This window comes from Schistocerca cancellata, chromosome 9 (genome assembly GCF_023864275.1).
Source record: "Schistocerca cancellata isolate TAMUIC-IGC-003103 chromosome 9, iqSchCanc2.1, whole genome shotgun sequence".
Classification (NCBI taxonomy): domain Eukaryota; kingdom Metazoa; phylum Arthropoda; class Insecta; order Orthoptera; family Acrididae; genus Schistocerca; species Schistocerca cancellata.
The window spans coordinates 314,257,757-314,277,366 of NC_064634.1; the positions used below are offsets into that span (position 1 = coordinate 314,257,757).

At 41.4% G+C, this 19,610-nt stretch overlaps 1 protein-coding gene across 6 annotated transcripts in view; it reads left to right on the forward strand.

Moving 5' to 3' along the window:
* LOC126100800 (probable ATP-dependent RNA helicase DDX52) overlaps positions 1 to 19,610 on the forward strand; it is a 97,870-nt gene that overhangs the window by 57,381 nt on the left and 20,879 nt on the right. For all 6 annotated transcript variants that reach the window (XM_049911426.1, XM_049911428.1, XM_049911429.1 and 3 more), the window contains exons 5-8: positions 3,053 to 3,156; positions 13,273 to 13,345; positions 16,500 to 16,703; positions 16,836 to 16,926. In XM_049911426.1, the coding sequence (XP_049767383.1) occupies positions 3,053 to 3,156; positions 13,273 to 13,345; positions 16,500 to 16,703; positions 16,836 to 16,926 (472 nt within the window). The remainder of the gene's footprint in view (positions 1 to 3,052; positions 3,157 to 13,272; positions 13,346 to 16,499; positions 16,704 to 16,835; positions 16,927 to 19,610) is intronic.

Sequence of the window (19,610 nt, forward strand, 5' to 3'; positions counted from 1 at the left end):
TAATTTGACATTGGTCCTTACAGGCTTTGGAGCACAAGTAAGTTTCCCCTTCATCATGTCCCACAAGTGTTCAGTTGGTAAAAGACCTGCTGGCGAGCGCAGTTGTAAACCACAAAGAGCATGTCGTGTTGCAACAGCCATGTGCGGATATGCCTGGTGCTGCTGAAAAGGAAAGTCACATTCCTGTTGAGGAAATGGCAGCAGTATCCTGTGAATTGTAGTGGACTCTGGTTACTTTGCCCTCCAGAAAGATCAAATGTGACTGTGGGTTGTAACTGATGGCCCCAACACCATAATGCCTTAGCTGAGACCTGTGTGTTGTGAACGAATACACTATGGAATAGGCAACTCACGAGGCCTACATACGTATGTCCATCACTCCCATACAGTCAGAACCTGCTCTCATCACTGAAGACAACAGAGTGCAATTCTACTCTCCAGTCAGCTATTTCATGACACCAGAGTAGCCATGCTTGTTGGTGTCACAATGTGAGTGGTAGCCTGGCCAGAGGTTCCCATTTGTCTCCGATGACACAGCAGATGCAACATGTGCCCTGATATCATCTATGGATGATGTTTGGTCAGCTACCTCTGCTTACATAATGCATCATTCTTGTCATGCGTCTGCACCAGGTGGACATTCAGAATTTTAAAACTTTCCCAGCAAATTGACTGTTCAAACAAATTTCGGGCTTGCAGCCGGTCGTCGTTCAATACTTCGCACGATATTTCAACTGGGCACCTGCCAGTCATCTTCAGGTGAGCCCGAAATTTGTTTGAACATTAAGAACCTTATCTACAGGTGTGTGAATGTTCCAGAGACCACTGTTGAAAGTAGTGACAGACCGGTACATTCTGTCCAATATGTGCAGAGTGTATTGATACGTCCACACGGCTTTCTGCAGGCCCACAATGCTACCCCAAGCTGAAGCTGTTCAACAGGAGTAGTTACTTAGCGGTTAGACTCAGCATAGTTACTGCCTGTAGAGTCAAAACAGAGGGTGCGCAGAGAGGTGTTCGGAGCACCACCTGATTGCTGTTCACCATGACAAATAAATCGCTATCACTACAGCCCCTCAGTATGTAGTGTTATACCCTGGTGCCATTGACCACAACCCTCAAGGTGTAAGCTTTTTGTTTTCTGGTATGTATTGACTTGTAAATTGTATAACTTATGAAAATATTAGAATTATGTTTCCTGTACAAATGGTTGATTTTTGAAGTCAATTAACAGGCTGCAGTGTTGTGTGTGTGTGTGTGTGTGTGTGTGTGTGTGTGTGTGTGTGTGTGTGTGTGTGTGTGTGTGTGTAAACTTAGTGTCAATTGCAGTGTTCCTTACACATACCTTTACACTACTGTTATCTCTAAAATATTTAACAACTTACAAATACCCATGGCATACTTGCAGCTATTTATAAGAAATTAGGATTGCTTCTGGAGCTATCCTATACAAGAAAGAATCTTGGCAATAATCGACTTCACGCCATACATTCTGAGCCATACGTGTAGTCAGCAATACAAGTTCATTAGAAATGGCCATTTTGAGCTCTGTAATTGTTTTTAGCAAAGGAGGCACATACACAACTACTTTCACACACATCTAGAAATTCAGTTTGGATTTATTAAAAGATTATAATCGGAAAAAGTGAGTTGGAAACACTATTTGGGAACTGAAGTCTGACTACGGTCGTAAGGGTTGAAGGACCCTGAAGGGAGGCAGTCATTGTGTTCCCTATGTTGTTTATTGTGTACAGGGCAATTCAGTATGAACACAGTGATTACAAACAGCTATAACTATTTAACACTTGCAAGACATCATAAGTAGTGCAGAAAATGTAAAACACAGTTTTATTTTACTGCCCTCGGTCATGTATGCATATATGTGTGCATGTTTTTGTTGTCATTGAAATGAGAATGAAAGAGCAACTCAAACAGTTTTCCTTACAAGTGTTCAGTGTGAGCATGATATGTCACTCATTGAGTCAATAGGCAAGTTCTTCCCAAACCTTGATCAGTGTGTCTGGAGTAATTGCTGCAACAATGCTGTTTCTAAAGCCAGGTAGACCAGCTGGTAGTGGTGGCCCTTTTTGAACTGTCAAAGGTAAGAACTGCATGATGTTAGATCATGTGTGAATGTAGAGGTCATGCAAAACAAGTTCTGTCATCCAGCCCTTTGCGCTCAATTCAGCAGTTGGATACAACGCTGTTTAAACTAGTCACATATTGAGCTATGCCAGTGACCATCTTACTACTAAATAAAGTTCTGTGGTTCAGCTTCTGCCAGTTGAGGAAAGACCTGTAGTTCTAGGGTAGCAAGATAAGAAACACCAGTTACAGTTCCTCACTGAAAAAAAAGGCACACAAATTTTCTGCTGTCATATGGATGGCACAAGTAAACTTTCAATTTAGGGGAGTCTCATTACAGCTGTGCCATCTCGTGGGAATTTGCTGACCCCCCAAATGTGCACATTACCTGTGTTCACATTTCCACTAGTTGAAATGTCATACTGAAGATGACACGATCCAGAAAATCTGCATCTTCATGCAACAACATTTTGTTTGCAAAGTTCACACACAAACCGTAGTTTGTTGGCTGTAGAGCTTGTAACAACTGCAAACAATAAGGACGTTGTTCTAAGCATCTCCTTAAAAGTCTCCATACGGATGTCACTCGAATTGGTAATTCATGACTAGCCCTCTGAACTGATTTCTTGGGAGTACACATGAAACACTCCCACTCATTCAAAATGTTCTTCAGACACTCTTGGTTGTTCCACACTCTTCCTTCTGCACACAGGTGTACTAGCGAAACTTAATTGCTCTTTCATTTGATGTATTATTTATGGTTGTAAGTTGTATGTAATAATTGCTACAAAGCCCTTAAACCTATGCATTCGTTTTGAAACACCTGCACATACATTTTTTACACTTATGACGACTGTCAGGATTTGAGCAACTTACCTATGTATTAAAACTGATAAAGTAAATCATTGACGCAGTATGAGGAGTGTACACTATATCTTGCATTGACAATTTGCTTTCTCTTACACAGAGAATGTTTGAAACTGTCTGAAGGGAGAAACCTAAGGATCCACATTATCAGCAAAGCCAGTCTAGCTGTGAAGAAGTTCGGTCCAGAATCTTCTAAGCGGTTTGGTAAGTTTTTAATCAATTATTGGCCGATGGCACCAATGTTCTCTCATAATCATATCAGGAGTCTTATTTATGGTTGTCACCTCTTCTCGTTTCTCATTTTCTACCTCTTTCTATTCAGCCAGTCTACTTCCTTGAGGCCTTTCACTGCCCCTCTATTGTAGAAAACTTCCTACCATTTTCTAGGTGAATGCCGTCTTTTTCATGCAATCCATTTCAAAATTCATTTTGGCCATCTCTCATCATTCATCCTTTCTAGATGAAGGGGCCACAATAGCCGTTTTGTTTCCATTGGATTGATATCATTTTGCTTATGCGCATGGTCTCTGTTAGTGTATTATTCTGTTCACAATCCTTTCTTGAAATGCCACAACTTGCTGTCCAAATTCCATTTCCAGCACTAGTAACCTGTCTCTCTCTTTTTCTCTGCCTCATACTCAGCTCCCATGTCTCTTCCCCATTTGTGGCAATAACTCCTATCAGTGGATTTATAGAGGATTTGTTTCATCCATTTTGTTGAATTACTATCCCTTAGAACAGAACAAAACAGAGTTGAGGTATCTTACTGCTTTTCCCCTCTTGACATATTTTGTTACATATGTCGACTGTGCTTCTGCTGTTGGATGATAGGAGTACTCCCAAGTATGTGAAAATATCACATCCTTCGATCTTGCAGTCCAGTTTTCTATATTTTTCCCCCTCCTAGTGTTAATCAGTTTTCTGAATGTTAATTTTCAGTCGTTATTTGTCTTCATCCCTCTGCTTTTGTAGCATGTAGCTGCACCACTGTTATCTCCAGCTACAATAACCTGATCATCAGCTGGAAGAATGATGTTAAAATGGTACCTTTGTTCTCCAGATCTTTAGGGCTTCCTCTAATTAGATTTTTAATGAAACGGTGGAAACTCCAGATAAGAATAACAACAACGTAGGAAAAGACGGGTTGCTACTTATCATAAAGAAGACGCATTAAGTTGCAAACAGGCACAATTAAAAGACTCTTACATAATGCTTTCAGCCACAGCCTTCATCAGCAAAAGAGAAACATACACCATTCATACACACAGGCAAGCACACTTCATGCACACATGACTGCTAACCCCGGCATCTCGGGCCAGAATGCAACTATTAAGTGCAAGCAGCAGTCTGGAGGGGGTGGGGAAGGTGATGGGATAGTAGTGTGCGGGTGGGGAGTGGGGAGAGAGACTAACGCTGTGTGGCAGAGTGTGCAGGAACTAGAATGCCAACAAGTGCAGCAGCAGGAGGTTGTGGGGCAGGGATGTGAGGAAAAACGAAGAGCAGTGGGGAAAGATGGGTGGGTGCATTGGCAGATGGTGGCAAATAAACAGGGTGGCAGACGAGGATAGGGAGGAGGTGATAGGCCATAGGCGAGAGGGAGCGGAAACTGTTAGGCAGAGGGTGTGGGGACAGTGTGTTGCCATAGGTTGAGGCCAGCATAATTACAGGAGTGGAGAATGTGTTGTAAGGATAACTCCCATCTGCACACAGAAAAGCTGGTTGTGGAGGGAAGGATCCAGATGGCTCAGGTAGTGAAGCAGTCATTGAAGTCAAGTATGTTATGTTTTGCTGCATGTTGTGCAACAGGGTGGTCTACCTTGCTCTTACTCATAATTTGGTGGTGGCCATTCATCCATTTGGACAGCTGGTTGGTAGTCATACCAATACAAAAAGTTGTGCAATGATTGTAGCAGATCTGGTAATTGACATGTGGACTAGGATATTGTGGATGTTGGGTGAACGACAGAACACTGCTTTAAGAGGGGTGGGAAGTATCTTGGGTAGAATGTCCCTTGTGTCTGGGCATGATGATAGGTAATCAAAGCACTGGCGAAGGATGTGGTTCAGTTTTTCCAGTCCGAGGTGGTACTCTGTGATGAAGATTTTTAATAAAGTTGGTGACGCAAAGCATCCTGTCACAGTCCTTTGGAGAGTGGGAATGACTTGGAAATGAAGTTTCCTGCTTTAACCTTACTAGTACAGCTTGTATAGAATTTCTGCATAGCTTTAACATCTCTTACTAGTACAGCTTGTATAGAATTTCTGCATAGCTTTAACATCTCTTGCTGATCTGCAACGTGTTTTGTAGAATAATGTCATAGGCTCTTTTCAGATCCATAAGGACTAAAAGAGGCACTGTGACCTTAACTGTCTGTTTCTCTGTGTGTTCCTATAAAGTAAATATCTGATCTAAATGTGAACATCCCAGAAAGTGACAGTGAATGACACTGAGAGTTATCTGAATGTGAAATGCTTTGTGGTGACAACTTGTAGGTGGACTTCACTATCTCCACTTGTGCTTTCTCATGAAGATGCTGCTTAGTTGCATGTGGGAACTCAAATACTTGCACCATTTGTCAGATATGTTAAAAGGATGGATTTCAGTGCTTCTTACCAAACTCTCTGATTACCTGATCTAGGCCACTTGAACTGTGGCAACTCTGATGAGGAGCTCTACATAAAACATTGTTAATTTCAATTCATGGTCTAGACCCTGTAGAATAGTGAGCCAAGAGCAATGCAACTGGTCAGGGTGCTTATGCTGCTGATGAAATTCTAATGTATATAGTATATAGTGGCCCTTCTGACGATGGTGTTATGAAAGCAGCTCACAAATTTCTTGGAAGAAGTAATTACTGAATAAGACAACCAAAGTAGTTTTCCCTTAACAAAGAACATTTTTGTTGCTACCCAAGAGTGGAACAGAGAGCATTACAAGCTGTCATCAAATATATTAGTTGCAAGTGGTACAGACATCTTTATCGTTCTTCTTTTGCAAATCTAATGGTAGGAGTGGCAGGATCCACAATAAGTTCATTGCCATGTCCTGAGTTTATGACAGGCGAACCAGTTGCTGTTGTTGAATGTTATTCTTGTTGGTGTCGGCACTATGAAGTGCAAGTTGTCGTGCAAGCTATTGTAATATCACTGACCCTGTGGTCAGCTTGAAGAATTCTGGATCCAGGTTTGCTGTTACTTTTCTGCTTATTATTTTTGATTCTTTGCTTATCATGGTCACAGTCGCAAGGATTTGCAACTGTACTTGTAATGATTGAATGCAAGTAGTTAACAGTTATAAAACTCCACCATAGAGTTGAGATCTGTTCAGAGTGCACAAGAAGTCTTTTGTATCTGCAAGATACAAACATATACTATCCACTACAGCCACCGGATGAGGGTCTCATAAAACAGTGCTTGGTTTCTGGCCTGCAACCTTGACAAATTAGATGGAGAAAATAAGGTTCCATTCATAGTTTGCACTTTCATGGAGATGGAGACAAGTGACTTTACAGAAGGAGTTGTGAACCCTCCGTTCCATTAACACAGGGAAATCCGTCGATAGTAGCATATGAACACTCTAAAGAAATTAATAGCCAACCCCAAAATCCAAACACACTGTGAGGCTGTCAACACTGGGCTAGTATGGTATATTTCGAACAGTTTCATGTCATGGAGTGGTCAGGTTATTGCATATTGCACCAAACTTTATAGCCCGTTTGGCACCAGAGAGTTTAAGCAGTGCATTCAGCATCTGCTGCAGCTTATATGGTTGCATGGGGCCTCATTGAGCTCTGCTTACCAGCAATATGCCATATCCTAATTGTATTGGTATCCTCACTGACAGTAAATCAAACTTTTTTGTGTTGTTGCTGCCAGGTGAGGATACAATAAAGAGAGCATTCATTACATGTGTGATGTAAAAAAAAGAGTCCCAACTATAGTACAAAAGTGAGGTCACTGTTGAGGGAAACAGACACAGTGAAGAGTATTACCTATTAATTCTTAATTTCCTTTTTGTAGTCCACATACCATGGTACCTGTGCCTGATCAGTGGAGGCTCATCCCCAGATGTCGTCATGTCAACGGGTGACACAATGGCTGAATTTTTGGCAGAACTTGGGATGGGGAGCAGGTTTCCGGTGGACTGTTCAGAGTCCTTTCAGGACAAAAGTCAAAAGTCAAGAGTTTTTAATGATACTGTAGTAGAATGAATAATTTGATTTTACTCTTCACACAATATAACTCGACATTTCACATAGGGGAGGCAGGTGGAGGTGCTGATGCTGTCAGCTATTCTCACCTCCCAAAAATGCATCAGTGTTTCTACAAAAGCAGATGCGACACACACAGGTAATGATCATTTAAATGATTTAATGTAGCTGATAGTGAAATTTAGTTGCTGAAAACTAAAAAATACTGTTGTACAATGCTACTGCAAGGAGTATTGCATACTGACTAAGATGGAGGGCAGTACTGCATCCAGAGCCCCCTACCGGGACCCAAGCAGTGGCAGTCTGCATGTGTATCAGCTCACTGGTGGTGGTGGTGGTGGTGCTGGTGCTGGTGCTGGTGCTGCTGCTGCTGCTGCTGCTGCTGCACATCCCTGTGGTCAGAAGCCAAACTGAGATTGCCAGCCAAGTGGATCTTCCACTATGTATTTTATAAAAAAGGCACTGTACTTAGCTGGAATTGAGACTTCATATTTACACACATCAAAAAACGTTTTGCATCACCTTGGTTCCGAGAGTTCCGGAGCTTGTACAGAAAATTGGAATAGAGATCAACATAAACATCATTTCTGCCCTTTTTATTGCTCATGAAAACCACACATTGTGTGCTGTACCACCATTCAGCGAGACCTTCTGAGGTGGTGGTCCAGATTGCTGTACACACCGGTATCTCTAATACCCAGTAGCACTTCCTCTTGCATGCCTGTATTCGTCGTGGCATACTATCCACAAGTTCGTCAAGGGACTGTTGGCCCAGATTGTCCTACTGCTCAATGGCGATTCACCATAGATCCCTCAGAGTGGCTGGTGGGTCACATCATCCATAAACAGCCCTCTTCAATCTATCCCAGGCATGTTTGATAGGGTTCATGTCTGAAGAACATGCTGGCCACTCTAGTCGAGTGATGTCATTATCCTAAAGGAAGTCATTCACAAGAAGTGCATGATGGGGGTGTGAATTGTCGTCCGTGAAGACAAATGCCTCACTAATATGCTGCCGATATGGTTGCACTATCGGTCGGAGGATGGCATTCACCTTTCATACAGCCATTATGACACCTTCCATGATCACCACCAGCGTACATCAACCCCACATAATGCCACCCCAAAACAGCAAGGAACCTCCACCTTGCTGCACTCACTGGACAGTGTGTCTAAGGCATTCAGCCTGACCAGGTTGCCTCCAAACACATCTCCGACAATTGTCTGGTTGAAGGCATATGCGACACTCATCGGTGAAGAGAATATGTTGCCAATCCTGAGCGGTCCATTTGTCATGTTGTTGGGCCCATCTGTACTGCGCTGCATTGTGTCTTGGTTGCAAAGATGGACCTCGCCATAAACATTGGGAGTGAAGTTGCGTATCATGGAGCCTATTGCACACAATGTGAGTTGTTACACAACGTCCTGTGGCTGCACAAAAAGCATTATTCAACATGTTGGTGTTGCTGTCAGGGTTTCTCCAAGCCATAATCCATAGGTAGCGATCATCCACTGCAGTAGCAGTCCTTGGGCGGCCTGAGCAAGGCATGTCATCTACAGTTCCTGTCTCTCTGTATCTCGTCCACATCCGAACAACATCACTTTGGTTCACTCCAAGCCACCGGGACACTGGATGCTGAGAGCCCTTCCTGGCACAAAGTAACAATGTGGACGCGATCGAACCACGGTATTGACCGTCTAAGCATGACTGAACTACAGACAACACAAGCCGTGAACCTTCTTCCTGGTGTAATGAGTGCAACTGATCGGCTGTTGGACCCCTCCGTCTAATAGTCGCTGCTCATGCATGGTTGTTTACATCTTTGGACGGGTTTAGTGACATCTGTGAACAGTCAAAGGGACTGTGTCTGTGATACAATATCCAGAGTCAACTTCTATCTTCGGGAGTTCTGGGAACCGGGTTGATGCAAAACTTTTTTTTGGTGTGTGTGTAAGATTACTTGCCCCAGGGTTATGTACTTCATCCTTTAACACACGATACAAGAAGGATGAAACTGAGGATATCATATTGTCTTCTGATACATCATTCGATGAGGAAATGCTTTGCTATTTTAGATTTGTCTGGTTGGCCTAGGAATTTGTGTGTGACATCACAACAGTCTTACATCACACAGTATGTCCGGCCAATGTATGACATGCCACAGTCACACAGAGTCACATAAGTGCCTTATTTCCTGAGGCCAAGGCTGTCTTTGACAGAATCCAACAATTCCCTTAGGCTCACAGGTGAACAGAAGAAAAATGTTATGTTGTATCTGTTGAGGTCTCTTCTGACAATGCCCATGTTGTTGTTTCACATACTGATTGTAATTGCAAGCTGTTTAAATTATTTAACAGTCCTGCGTACTGTACGTTAAACAATTACCTGAATGGCAAGATCCAGAGGGAAACCGAGACCCTTCTAAAGAAGATTTCACTTCCATTCAATATCATTAAGAATTTGCATGAACAGGTTGCTGTTTCTCCAAGACTCTTTGGTGTGCCAAAAATTCACAATGATGAGATGCCCCTTTGCCCCATGGTAAGTAATACAGGACGTGCCCCTCTATCAGGCCTTGCCAAATAGCACTTCACGAGCTGCTTCCCTAGTGCTCTGAGCGCAGTGATGAATGTGGCTAAGGGATGAGAAGGAAGAGGAAAATGAAAGCTGTAGCCAATTGCCACCAGTGCAAAGTAGTAGCAAGGCAGTTTGCTGACAATAATAGTTTTCTTAAATCAGATTTGTGTTCTGCTTTGGGAATACTGTGATGATTGCATACCTGTATAAGAAGGAAAAGAGTGGAAAAGCCACATCTTTCAATGTCAAATGGAAATAGTCTTACCTTTTGTATCGTTTAAATGTCATACAGTGTGCTTAATATGCCATCACACTATTATAAGCTGGAAAAAAAAGCATTTACTGGATCATCACAATGCCCACTACAAAGACAATATGATGCACTTCTTTTCTGATGAACAACAGTGAGTGCTGTCTCTACTGAAGTGGTAGTTAGGGAAGAAACTGAGTTTGTATTATCAAAATTTTTATATTTGACTTCACCAATTATTTGAATACATTTGTGTCTTAATGTAAGGAGAGAATAATTTGGTAACAAATATTGTCAGACGAGATTGATGCAATAAAACACAAAGTAAGTCTATGGAAAAATCAGCTTCAAATTAATGACATGAGACATTTCCTGTTAACTCAAGGCAGTAATTTGCAGACCAGACATGACTGACTATACGTCAATAAATGAAGCATTTCATCATGTGTTACCAAAGAGATTCCAAGACATTGCACAACTGAAGACAAATTTAGATTTATTTGTTGGACCATTCTTGCTTTTGGCTGCTAATGTTATTCCAACTTGAGGTGAAAGATGTACAGATAGCATTCAGCTCATTAACTTTTTTATCCAGACCAGGAATTCAGAAGACTATTATAAAATATCACTCCAAGAGCAATATACTCAACTGCACAGACAAGCCACTGAAGTTATATCAATGTTTACTTCAACACATTTGCCCAAACGTTTTTTTTTACTACTGTGAATCTGCCAAAGTTCTGCCACCATCCGGGTTTAACAGACTTTACTCTGCATAACTCAAGTGTTTGGCTATATGGTGAACAATAGCTCCAGAAGTATTACAGATTCTAAAATATAAACATCACAGTGTAATGTTAAATGCTTGTATGTAAAGCTTTTTGTAGTTCTGCTTACCTTATTGGCACTATCTAATGTACTTATTTAATCAAGTAATAAAATTTACTCCTTCACAGAAAAATAAAAACTTGAAACTAAACACTTGATAAACTCTTGATTATAAAATTATGCTGCAATATTCAACTCTTAAAAGTAACTGCACTGTGTCACAACCACATCTTCCTAAGTTCCCCATATGTGAGCCTTCAGCATATGGCCATCTCACTCGCACACTTTCTCAAAATAGCACAGTGATGGGAGTATCCGGAGCTCTGAGCAGACTCAGTCACACTTGCGCAACATGAGCATGTTCCGGGACTGCAAATCTTGGTCAGGCCTGACCTACATTGTAGCTAAATGTCTTGCATCACTCACTGGACCATTCAGAGCCAAATCCAATGACCACATCGGGAACTCGTAAGACTCTATAGGCCACCTAAAGCAGTTAATACTGCAACCATTGGTTCTCTTTGTTTTGACATTGTATCTTTATTTACAAAATTCCTTTACAGGACTCTTTATTACTCATTGGCAGCAAGTTTGAGGAGGACATTATGGTGCTTTTTAAACATGCTCACTTCAACCTGCCTTTATTTGATGATGTGTACTTTGAGCAAGTAGACAGCGTCAACATGGAAGTCCTCTGTCACCCGTGATGGCTATATATTTTATTATACACTTTGAAGAGAAAGCACTACAGTTGGCGGACTTAAAACCTTTCTACTTTTGGCAGCACATGAAGGATACATTTGTGGTGTGGCCTCATAGAAAAGAAAGATTACCCATGTTTCTTCAGTATCTACAGTCAGTCCAAATGGCCAGTTTGTGATGGATGTCGGGAAAAATGGTACATTACCATTCCCAGAAGTGTCGGTAGAAAGGAAAGTCAAAGGAATGCTGGGGCATAGCATGTGCTGCACGCCGACTCGCACCAATTTGCATTTGGAGGCTATAAGTTGGTTACAACTCTACACAATGTGGAGATTTATTGTGGACATTGCTTCACAGAGCACATTCATGACCAATCCCGACAGCCTTCTCAATGTGATTCAACATCTGAGAACATGAGACAAAGACTAATTCGACAAAAAATTAGTCCAGCCAGTCGAACAAAATGGAAGAAAGGACTCACCCATTGTCACATATTTCTTGCCTTGTGTTGGTGGTATTTCTGCAATAATTGGAGGAGTCTTCAACAGAATAATATTAAATGTATCCTTCATCACCCCGTGACACCAAGGAATTTGGGTCTTTCTTAGACGACCTCAACCTCCCTCAGGAAACAGATACGTAGAGAGAGTGTGTGTGTGTGTGTGTGTGTGTGTGTGTGTGTGTGTGTGTGTGTGTGTGTGTGTGTGTTTTTGTGTGAAATGTCTTACCTTGACTTGACATGCTGTATGCCTCAATATCGATGTGATGGACACTGTCATCATATATGCCTGGGCCATCCAGATAAAGCTGTGGAATATTGCCTTATCACAGGACACTGCTTGTCATAGGACACTGCTTCGTATACAAGAAGATAATATCCTGTTTAATCCTTACAGGACCGTGTGATAGGACATGATGCAGTCGTCCATCTAGAAGCAACACAGTCATGAAAAAAGCCTCCATAAAAAGACAGTACAGGTGTTGGCAGCAGTAACCAGGCAGTAACTGCCTAACGATGCGAAGCAGTAGCCTCAAAGACATTTTGTGGTATTATGTCTTCTTCACAGAGGTTACCCAAGCCATAAACTTATTAAAGGAATGTGCAATTTTTTCACTCGGGCTGCAATTTATTTAAACTTTTCCTTCATTTCACAACTAGTGTAAGCTTTTTAAAAGCATCATCCTGTGATCAGCAGTAATGTAGTGTACTTATCTACACAGTTGATCACTGTGTAATGGCTTCAAGAAGCAGCAACTATTTGTGAAATGAAGGAAAAGTTTAAATAAATAAAAGCTCGAGTGAAAAAATGCTGCATTCTTTGATTCTGCGAATTTCATGTAACTTGGTTACAGACCCTTGAGCTGTGTATTCAACAGATCTGCTGGAAAATCATGAAGAGTTTTCTACAGACTGCTTCAACTGGGGAAGGAAGGAGATAAGAATTAGAAAAGAGAGTAACTTTGACTCAAGAGAATCTGTTGTAGGGAGATGGTTCGTTGCTCAGTTCTGTAATTCCAGTCTTGCCTCCCCCACATTTCTCACTTGTGTTTGAATTATTGCCATTTGTGGATTATTTCAGAACTGTCAGTTTCTCCAATAGTCTGTAACAACTTTATTTTTATATGTGTATATTATGTGCTAAGACATGGTAATTTTCCTTAACATTGTCAATTTATGCTTATTTTCACTTTTTCCTTTTGAACTAAATTTTATGTAAATCATCTTTCACACACACCATTCTGTGTTGCAGATATACTTATCACTACACCAAATCGGCTAGTGTATTTGCTGCAGCAAGATCCTCCTGTTATCTCACTTGCTAAGTAAGTTTACAATATTATGAGAAGGAAAGTTTGATTTTTGCTAAGTAAGTTGCAGTTTCTTGTGTTAGGTTGTAAATTTTTTATTGTCAAATGAGTTTTATTTTGCTTAGGTAATAGCGATTTATAAAAAATATTCTTTTGCAACAGAGGGCGTCATGTTCTTAGTTTTAAAACAACATTCATTCTGTATCATATAAGTTATGGGGAGCATAACAGCAATGGAAATTCCTGGATGGAATAACAGGTAAAATAAAGGAAAGCCAGCTTCTCACCTATAGCTGACTGACGTGTGGTACATAGGAATACACAACGGGAAAAAGTATTTACACTAGTTTTTTGCCTTTTCTCTTCTAGAAGTAGACACATTCACACAGCCAACCACACAGAGACCCAAACACACAAACCTGCGGCTGTGACGAGACTGGCTGTACATTATCGACAGTAGGTGTCTGCGCAGATAGAGGTGGGAAGGGGGTAGGGAAGGATGTGACAGGCAAGAAGGGGGCAGCGAGTTAGTGTGAGGCAGGAATTTTGACAGATGACTAAGTGGCTGCACAATAAGATGAAAGGAATTCAGAGATTAGAGAATGTAAGAGGTAGAGAGAGGGGAAGAGAGGAGGGAAGGTGGAGATGAGAAGGGAGACAGGGAGGGGAGAGAGAAAGGGAGAGTGGTGGAAAAAAGGGAAGAAAGAGAAGTGGAGAGATAGAGCTGAGAGAGAATGCTTGCATGGGGAGGGGTGGGGGGACTCTGATGAGAGAAGGCTGTACTTGATGTGGATGGGGAAGGAGTGGTATGGACAGAAGACAGAAGGGAGTAGTAAGATGACACAGTGGGAAACAGCTTAACAGAGGTATAGGCCGGTGGGGTTGCGAGAGTGCGTAATGTGCTAGAGAGAGAATTCTTACCTGCATAGTTCAAATTCTCACCTGCATAGTTCAAATTCTCACCTGCATAGTTCAAATTCTCACCTGCATAGTTCAGAGAAACTAGCGCTAGAAAGGAATATGTAAATGGCTCATTTAGTGCAGCAGCTGTTGAATTTATTTGTAGTGCAGTGTGCTGCATTTCGGGCAACTGGATGATAAAGTTTGCAGTATGCCACGGTTTGGCAGTGGCAGTTCGTGGTAGTAGTAAGTCAGTTACTTGTGACGCCTACATAAAATGCTGCACAGTAATTGCAGCTTAGCTGATATACAATATGGCTGCTTTCACATATGGCCCTCTCTTCTATACGTTAGGAAATGACTGGAGGTAGTGGGTGAGTTTATGGGAAGGTCTTTAACTTGCGTTGACCACAAGGGAATGCCCCATGGGTGCACAATTGGGAGCAGGATTGGAATAGAATTGGAAAAGGATATCCTGTAGGTTTGGTGGGTGATGGAATACAGCTTTGGGTGCTGTGGGTAGGATTTTAGGTAGGATGCCCACCCATCTCAAGACACGATGAGAGGTAGTCAAAGCCCTGGTGAAGAATGTGGCCAGGGTGATACTGGGTGATGAGAAGAGTGAGAATGTGAAAGATTGGGTAATTCAGCAAGGCACCCTGATCTAAACCCCCTGCCAATATCTCATAGCTCCCCAACTGTGCCTTCTGACTTATTCTGCCTTCCACATCCCCAAAAACTTCCTCCACCCTCCATGAAACACACTGTTCCTAAACATCAACCCTGTAACATCATTGTCAACCTTTGTTTCAAAACTCTGGCCTCCTAAGTGGTCTCACCTTTAGCCATTAAAAGTAGGTTCACCCATGCCAGACTGCTACAGGATCTTCTTTCTTTTACTCATTCTCTACAGGGGAAACATTTTGCTACACACTCCACTGACAACAATCAACCAAAACACAACATAGAACCATGTTTAAAACAGTTCCAATTTCTTTCCAGACTTGATCCTCCTCCTATTTCACCCAGTTGTCCTTGTTAGGAATTCCTCAATTGTAACCTGGCCTCACATTCCTGTCCTAAATCCCTCCCCAATGAGTCTAACATCGCACTAAGAAACACACAACTATCTGTAACCTGACAATCAATCCAAACCTTATTGTCCTTCCAGCAGGCCACACACACAACGACATTGGTCATGAATCGTAGTAAGTTGCTGAAGGTACCTGCCAACTTTCTGACCCCTGTGCATACAAACCTCGCAACCATGATCCCATCTCAGAAGTACAACATGATCACCAGCCACTCCTTGAGGCCTTAGGTCCAACGCAAAGCCTGACATCTGAATCCATCTCCCTCTTGTCACCAGCAACCCCCTGCACTCCTACTGTTTACCCACTCTCTAAACTCCACAAACCCAATGCAGTTGTGGTATTTTGTCTTCCAAACCTCCAAACTATTGTCCATAACCTCCTAGCCTGTATTCGAGACACCACCATATCTGTAAATTTATCTGTGGTACTGCCAGTGTTAGTTGCATGGCACCATACTGTTCTTCTGAACTATACAGATGGGAATTCTCTCTCCATCATATCCTGCACTGTCACAGTCTCCCTAGCCTAAATCTCTGCTGACGAATTTCCCACTACCTCACCTTACCTGTTCTCCCCCTCGCTTTTGATCACACCACCCTTCCCCGTCCAGCTTACGTACTGCCTTCTCTCACCCTCTCCCCCTACCTCCTCTCTCCCTCCCTCCTCTCTCCCTCCTTTTCCCACACCTATCCCTTTCTCCCTTCCCTCACTATCTCCATCCTCATCTCCATCTTCCTCACCATTCCTGCTGCCATGAGTTCACCCCCTCCCCACCTTCAACCTTCATCTGTATAGGCGACTGCTACCAATAATCAATAGTGTCTCTCCACGGTCATGGGTCTCTGCGTTTGGGTGTCTTTGTGGTTGTGTGTACTTCTACTAGAGAAAGAGCAAGAACTCAAAAGCTAGTGTAAATACTATTTTCTGTTGTGTGTTTCTATGCTCCCCAAACAGTCAGCTTTAGGTAAGTTATGGGAACAATTTTTATTGCAATACTACATTGGTTTCCTCCACATTTTAGAAGTATTGTACTGAATCTAACAAAACATTTCTTTTATGAATTCAGTAGATATATTTAATGTAACATATTTGAAGGTTAACTGGAGTAGCTTATAACTTTGTCATGATTCATTGAACTGAAACATGTTTTACACTAAACATATATTTGTTATCAGTGTTAAATGGTTGGTCATTGATGAATCAGACAAGCTGTTTGAGGCCAGTGAAGATGGCTTCCGCGACCAGCTAGCTGTTATCTACCGAGCCTGTGATTCAGAAAATGTGCGGCGTGCACTTTTCTCTGCAACACACACCCCAGATGTTGCTCGTTGGGCCCACAAGAATCTGAAAGGACTTGTTTCTGTCACCATTGGGCACAGGTAAAGCTGCATCTGAAGATGCCTCACACTTTTTTTATTTTTAATACATTTCTTAACAATGACTGTCTTCCATTGAAATGTAAACTACAGAGTTAATATAGGTTATGTTATTTTCTCTCTCCTTCTCTCCAGAAACACGGCTGCAGATATTGTGGAGCAGCAGTTGTTGTTTGTGGGCACTGAGGCAGGGAAACTTGTTGCCTTCAGAGATATAGTAAGAAAGGTATGAAATAAACAAATACAGATTTACTACTACACAAAGTTGTTCTTCTTTATGTAATTGAGGTGCATGTTTTTTTAAGTTTTATTGTTTAAAGAATTGTTTTATCCAGGTCAGTATCAGTGACGTGTAATGCATAGTTTGGATATACATGGCTCATTCTTATTTTAGGAGCTCAGGATGTGTTCTTTGTCTTCATTATGCTTGTTTTGCTCAAATGTTGATTCTTGCTATAAATTCTATATATCCTGCTTGTGGGCAAGAATTGGTTGTTGTTGTTGTTGTTGTTGTTGTTTTTTTTGTTGTTGTTGTTGTTGTTGTCGTCGTCTTCAGCCCTGAGATGGGTTTAGTGCAGCTCTCGATGCTACTCTATCCTGTGCAAGCCTCTTCATCTTTGACTAACTGCTGCAACCTACATCCTTCTGAATCTGCTGACTGTATTCTCATCTCCTGGTCTTCCTCTACAATTTTTACACCCCATGCATCCCTCCAACACTAAATTGATTATCCCTTTATACCTCAAAATGTGTCCTACCAACTGATCCCTTCTTCTAGTCAGGTTATGCCACGAATTGCTGACAGTTCTATTCAGTACCTCCTCATTAGTTACCTGATCTACCCATCTAATCTTCATCATTATTCTGTAGCACCACATTTCAAATGCTTCTATTCTCATATTGTCTCAACTGTTTATCATCTATGTTTCACTTCCATACATGGCTACACTCTATACAAATACTTGCAGAAAAGACTTCCTGACCCTTAAGTTTATACTCAATGTTAACAAATTTCTCTTCTTCAGGAAGGCCTTCCTTGCCAAAGCCAGTCTACATTTTATATCCTCTTTGCTTTGACCATCAGTTATTTTGCTGCCCAAATAGCAAAACTCAACTACTTTAAGTGTCTCCTTTCCTAATTTGATCCCTTCAGCGTTACCTTATTTAATTCCCCCACCTTCCATTATCCTTGTTTTGGTTCTGTTTATGTTCATCTTCTACCCCCTTTTCAATACACTATCCACCCTATTTAACTGCTCTTCCAATTCCATTGGTGTGTCTGACAGAATTACAATGTCATCAGAAAACCTCGAAGTCCTTTATTTATTCTCCCTGGACCTTAATTCCTACTCCAAATTTTTCTTTCTTTTCCTTTACTGGTTGTCCAATGTACAGATTGAATAACATGTGCAATAGACTATCACTCCCATCTGGTTTCTGTACAAATTGTAAATAGCCTTTCACTCCCTGTATTTTACCCCTGCCACCTTTAGAATTTGAAAGAGAGTATTCCAGTCAACATGATGATTATGTTAATAAGCAATTGCAATGAAGGAAAGTGCTGGTTGAAAATAAACCATGACTGAAAGGACATGCCACTACTTCCCTTCAAAATAAGGTAATAAGTGGCAGACAGGTACATTTAGGTACTGTTGACTGGTTGCGCAGGCTTTTGGACTGTCATTCTTCTTCTCCAGAGCCAGAATATTGCTCTCTCTCTCTCTCTCCCTATCTTTTCTGGCAAGCAAGGGGAGCAGTAATCTCTACTTTTTATGCAACTATACAATGAACTGTTATTGTAGTTTGTTTTTGGCTTCTCCAGGAGGAAAGACATGAGAGGGGGATATGACACCCCTAGCTGCACAAGATAGATATTTTGAAGAAATGGAATGGAATCGTAACTATAGGTGAACTTTAGAAATAGTACTTGAGAACTTCCAGACGCATGATGAATCAGATTCAATTGTGTGCATATCACCTGCACAATTTTGAAGTAAATAGGATGCTTTAAAAAAATCATGACATGTTACACAACTTCAAAACGTCTTGCAACGGCCTCTGTCATATCTGTTACATTGAGGCAACACTGCTGAGAGACAAGAAACAAATAGGGTAACATAAATTACCTTGCGAAAAAGTGTACTGTCAAACTGCTTGGGACATCAGCCTTGACACACTAGAGAAGCAGAGTACCAAGAGTGCTGTTCCTGCGTGGTATCATCCTACGTGAACCATGTCAATGTATATATTGAAATAATCAGCAACCAGTTGCCTAACAGAAGTTTTATTTCCTTAACTGGTTTGAGGCACTTAGTGCCCTTCTTCAAAAAGTTATAAGTATCACATTATTTGTGACTGTCAACAATAATATGCATTCAGCATATTGCTATGGTCATGTGGTTCATAGTGTGTGTACAAAAATGGTATAAAGAAGCCATGCAACAAGTGCAGACATCATTCCAAAATGGGAGCTTCCAGCTGCACATTTCCAGTTCTGGCATGATGTCTGCAGTTGTTGTATGGCTTCTCTATATCATTTTTGTACAGGCCCTATGAACCACATGACCACAGCAATATGCTGCATGCATATTATTTTTGACACTCGCAAATAATGCAATAGTTATAACCTTCTGAAGAAGGGAAGTAAGTGCCTCAACCCATTTAAGGAAATAAATTGTCTTTGATCACTTCGTTACTAATTATTTTGATATATACATTAATGTATACATTAATGTGACCATGAATTGAACTGTCTCATTACCAGATGCCTCAAGCCAGTCCAGTACCACTTACACTGTCTCTTCTGCGTCACACCACTTATTCAGGGTATATACACCCCAGCACAGCCAGGACACATGGGAAAAATTTGGAAATTTTTTCAACTGTAAAAAACTGGGATTGTTTTAATTT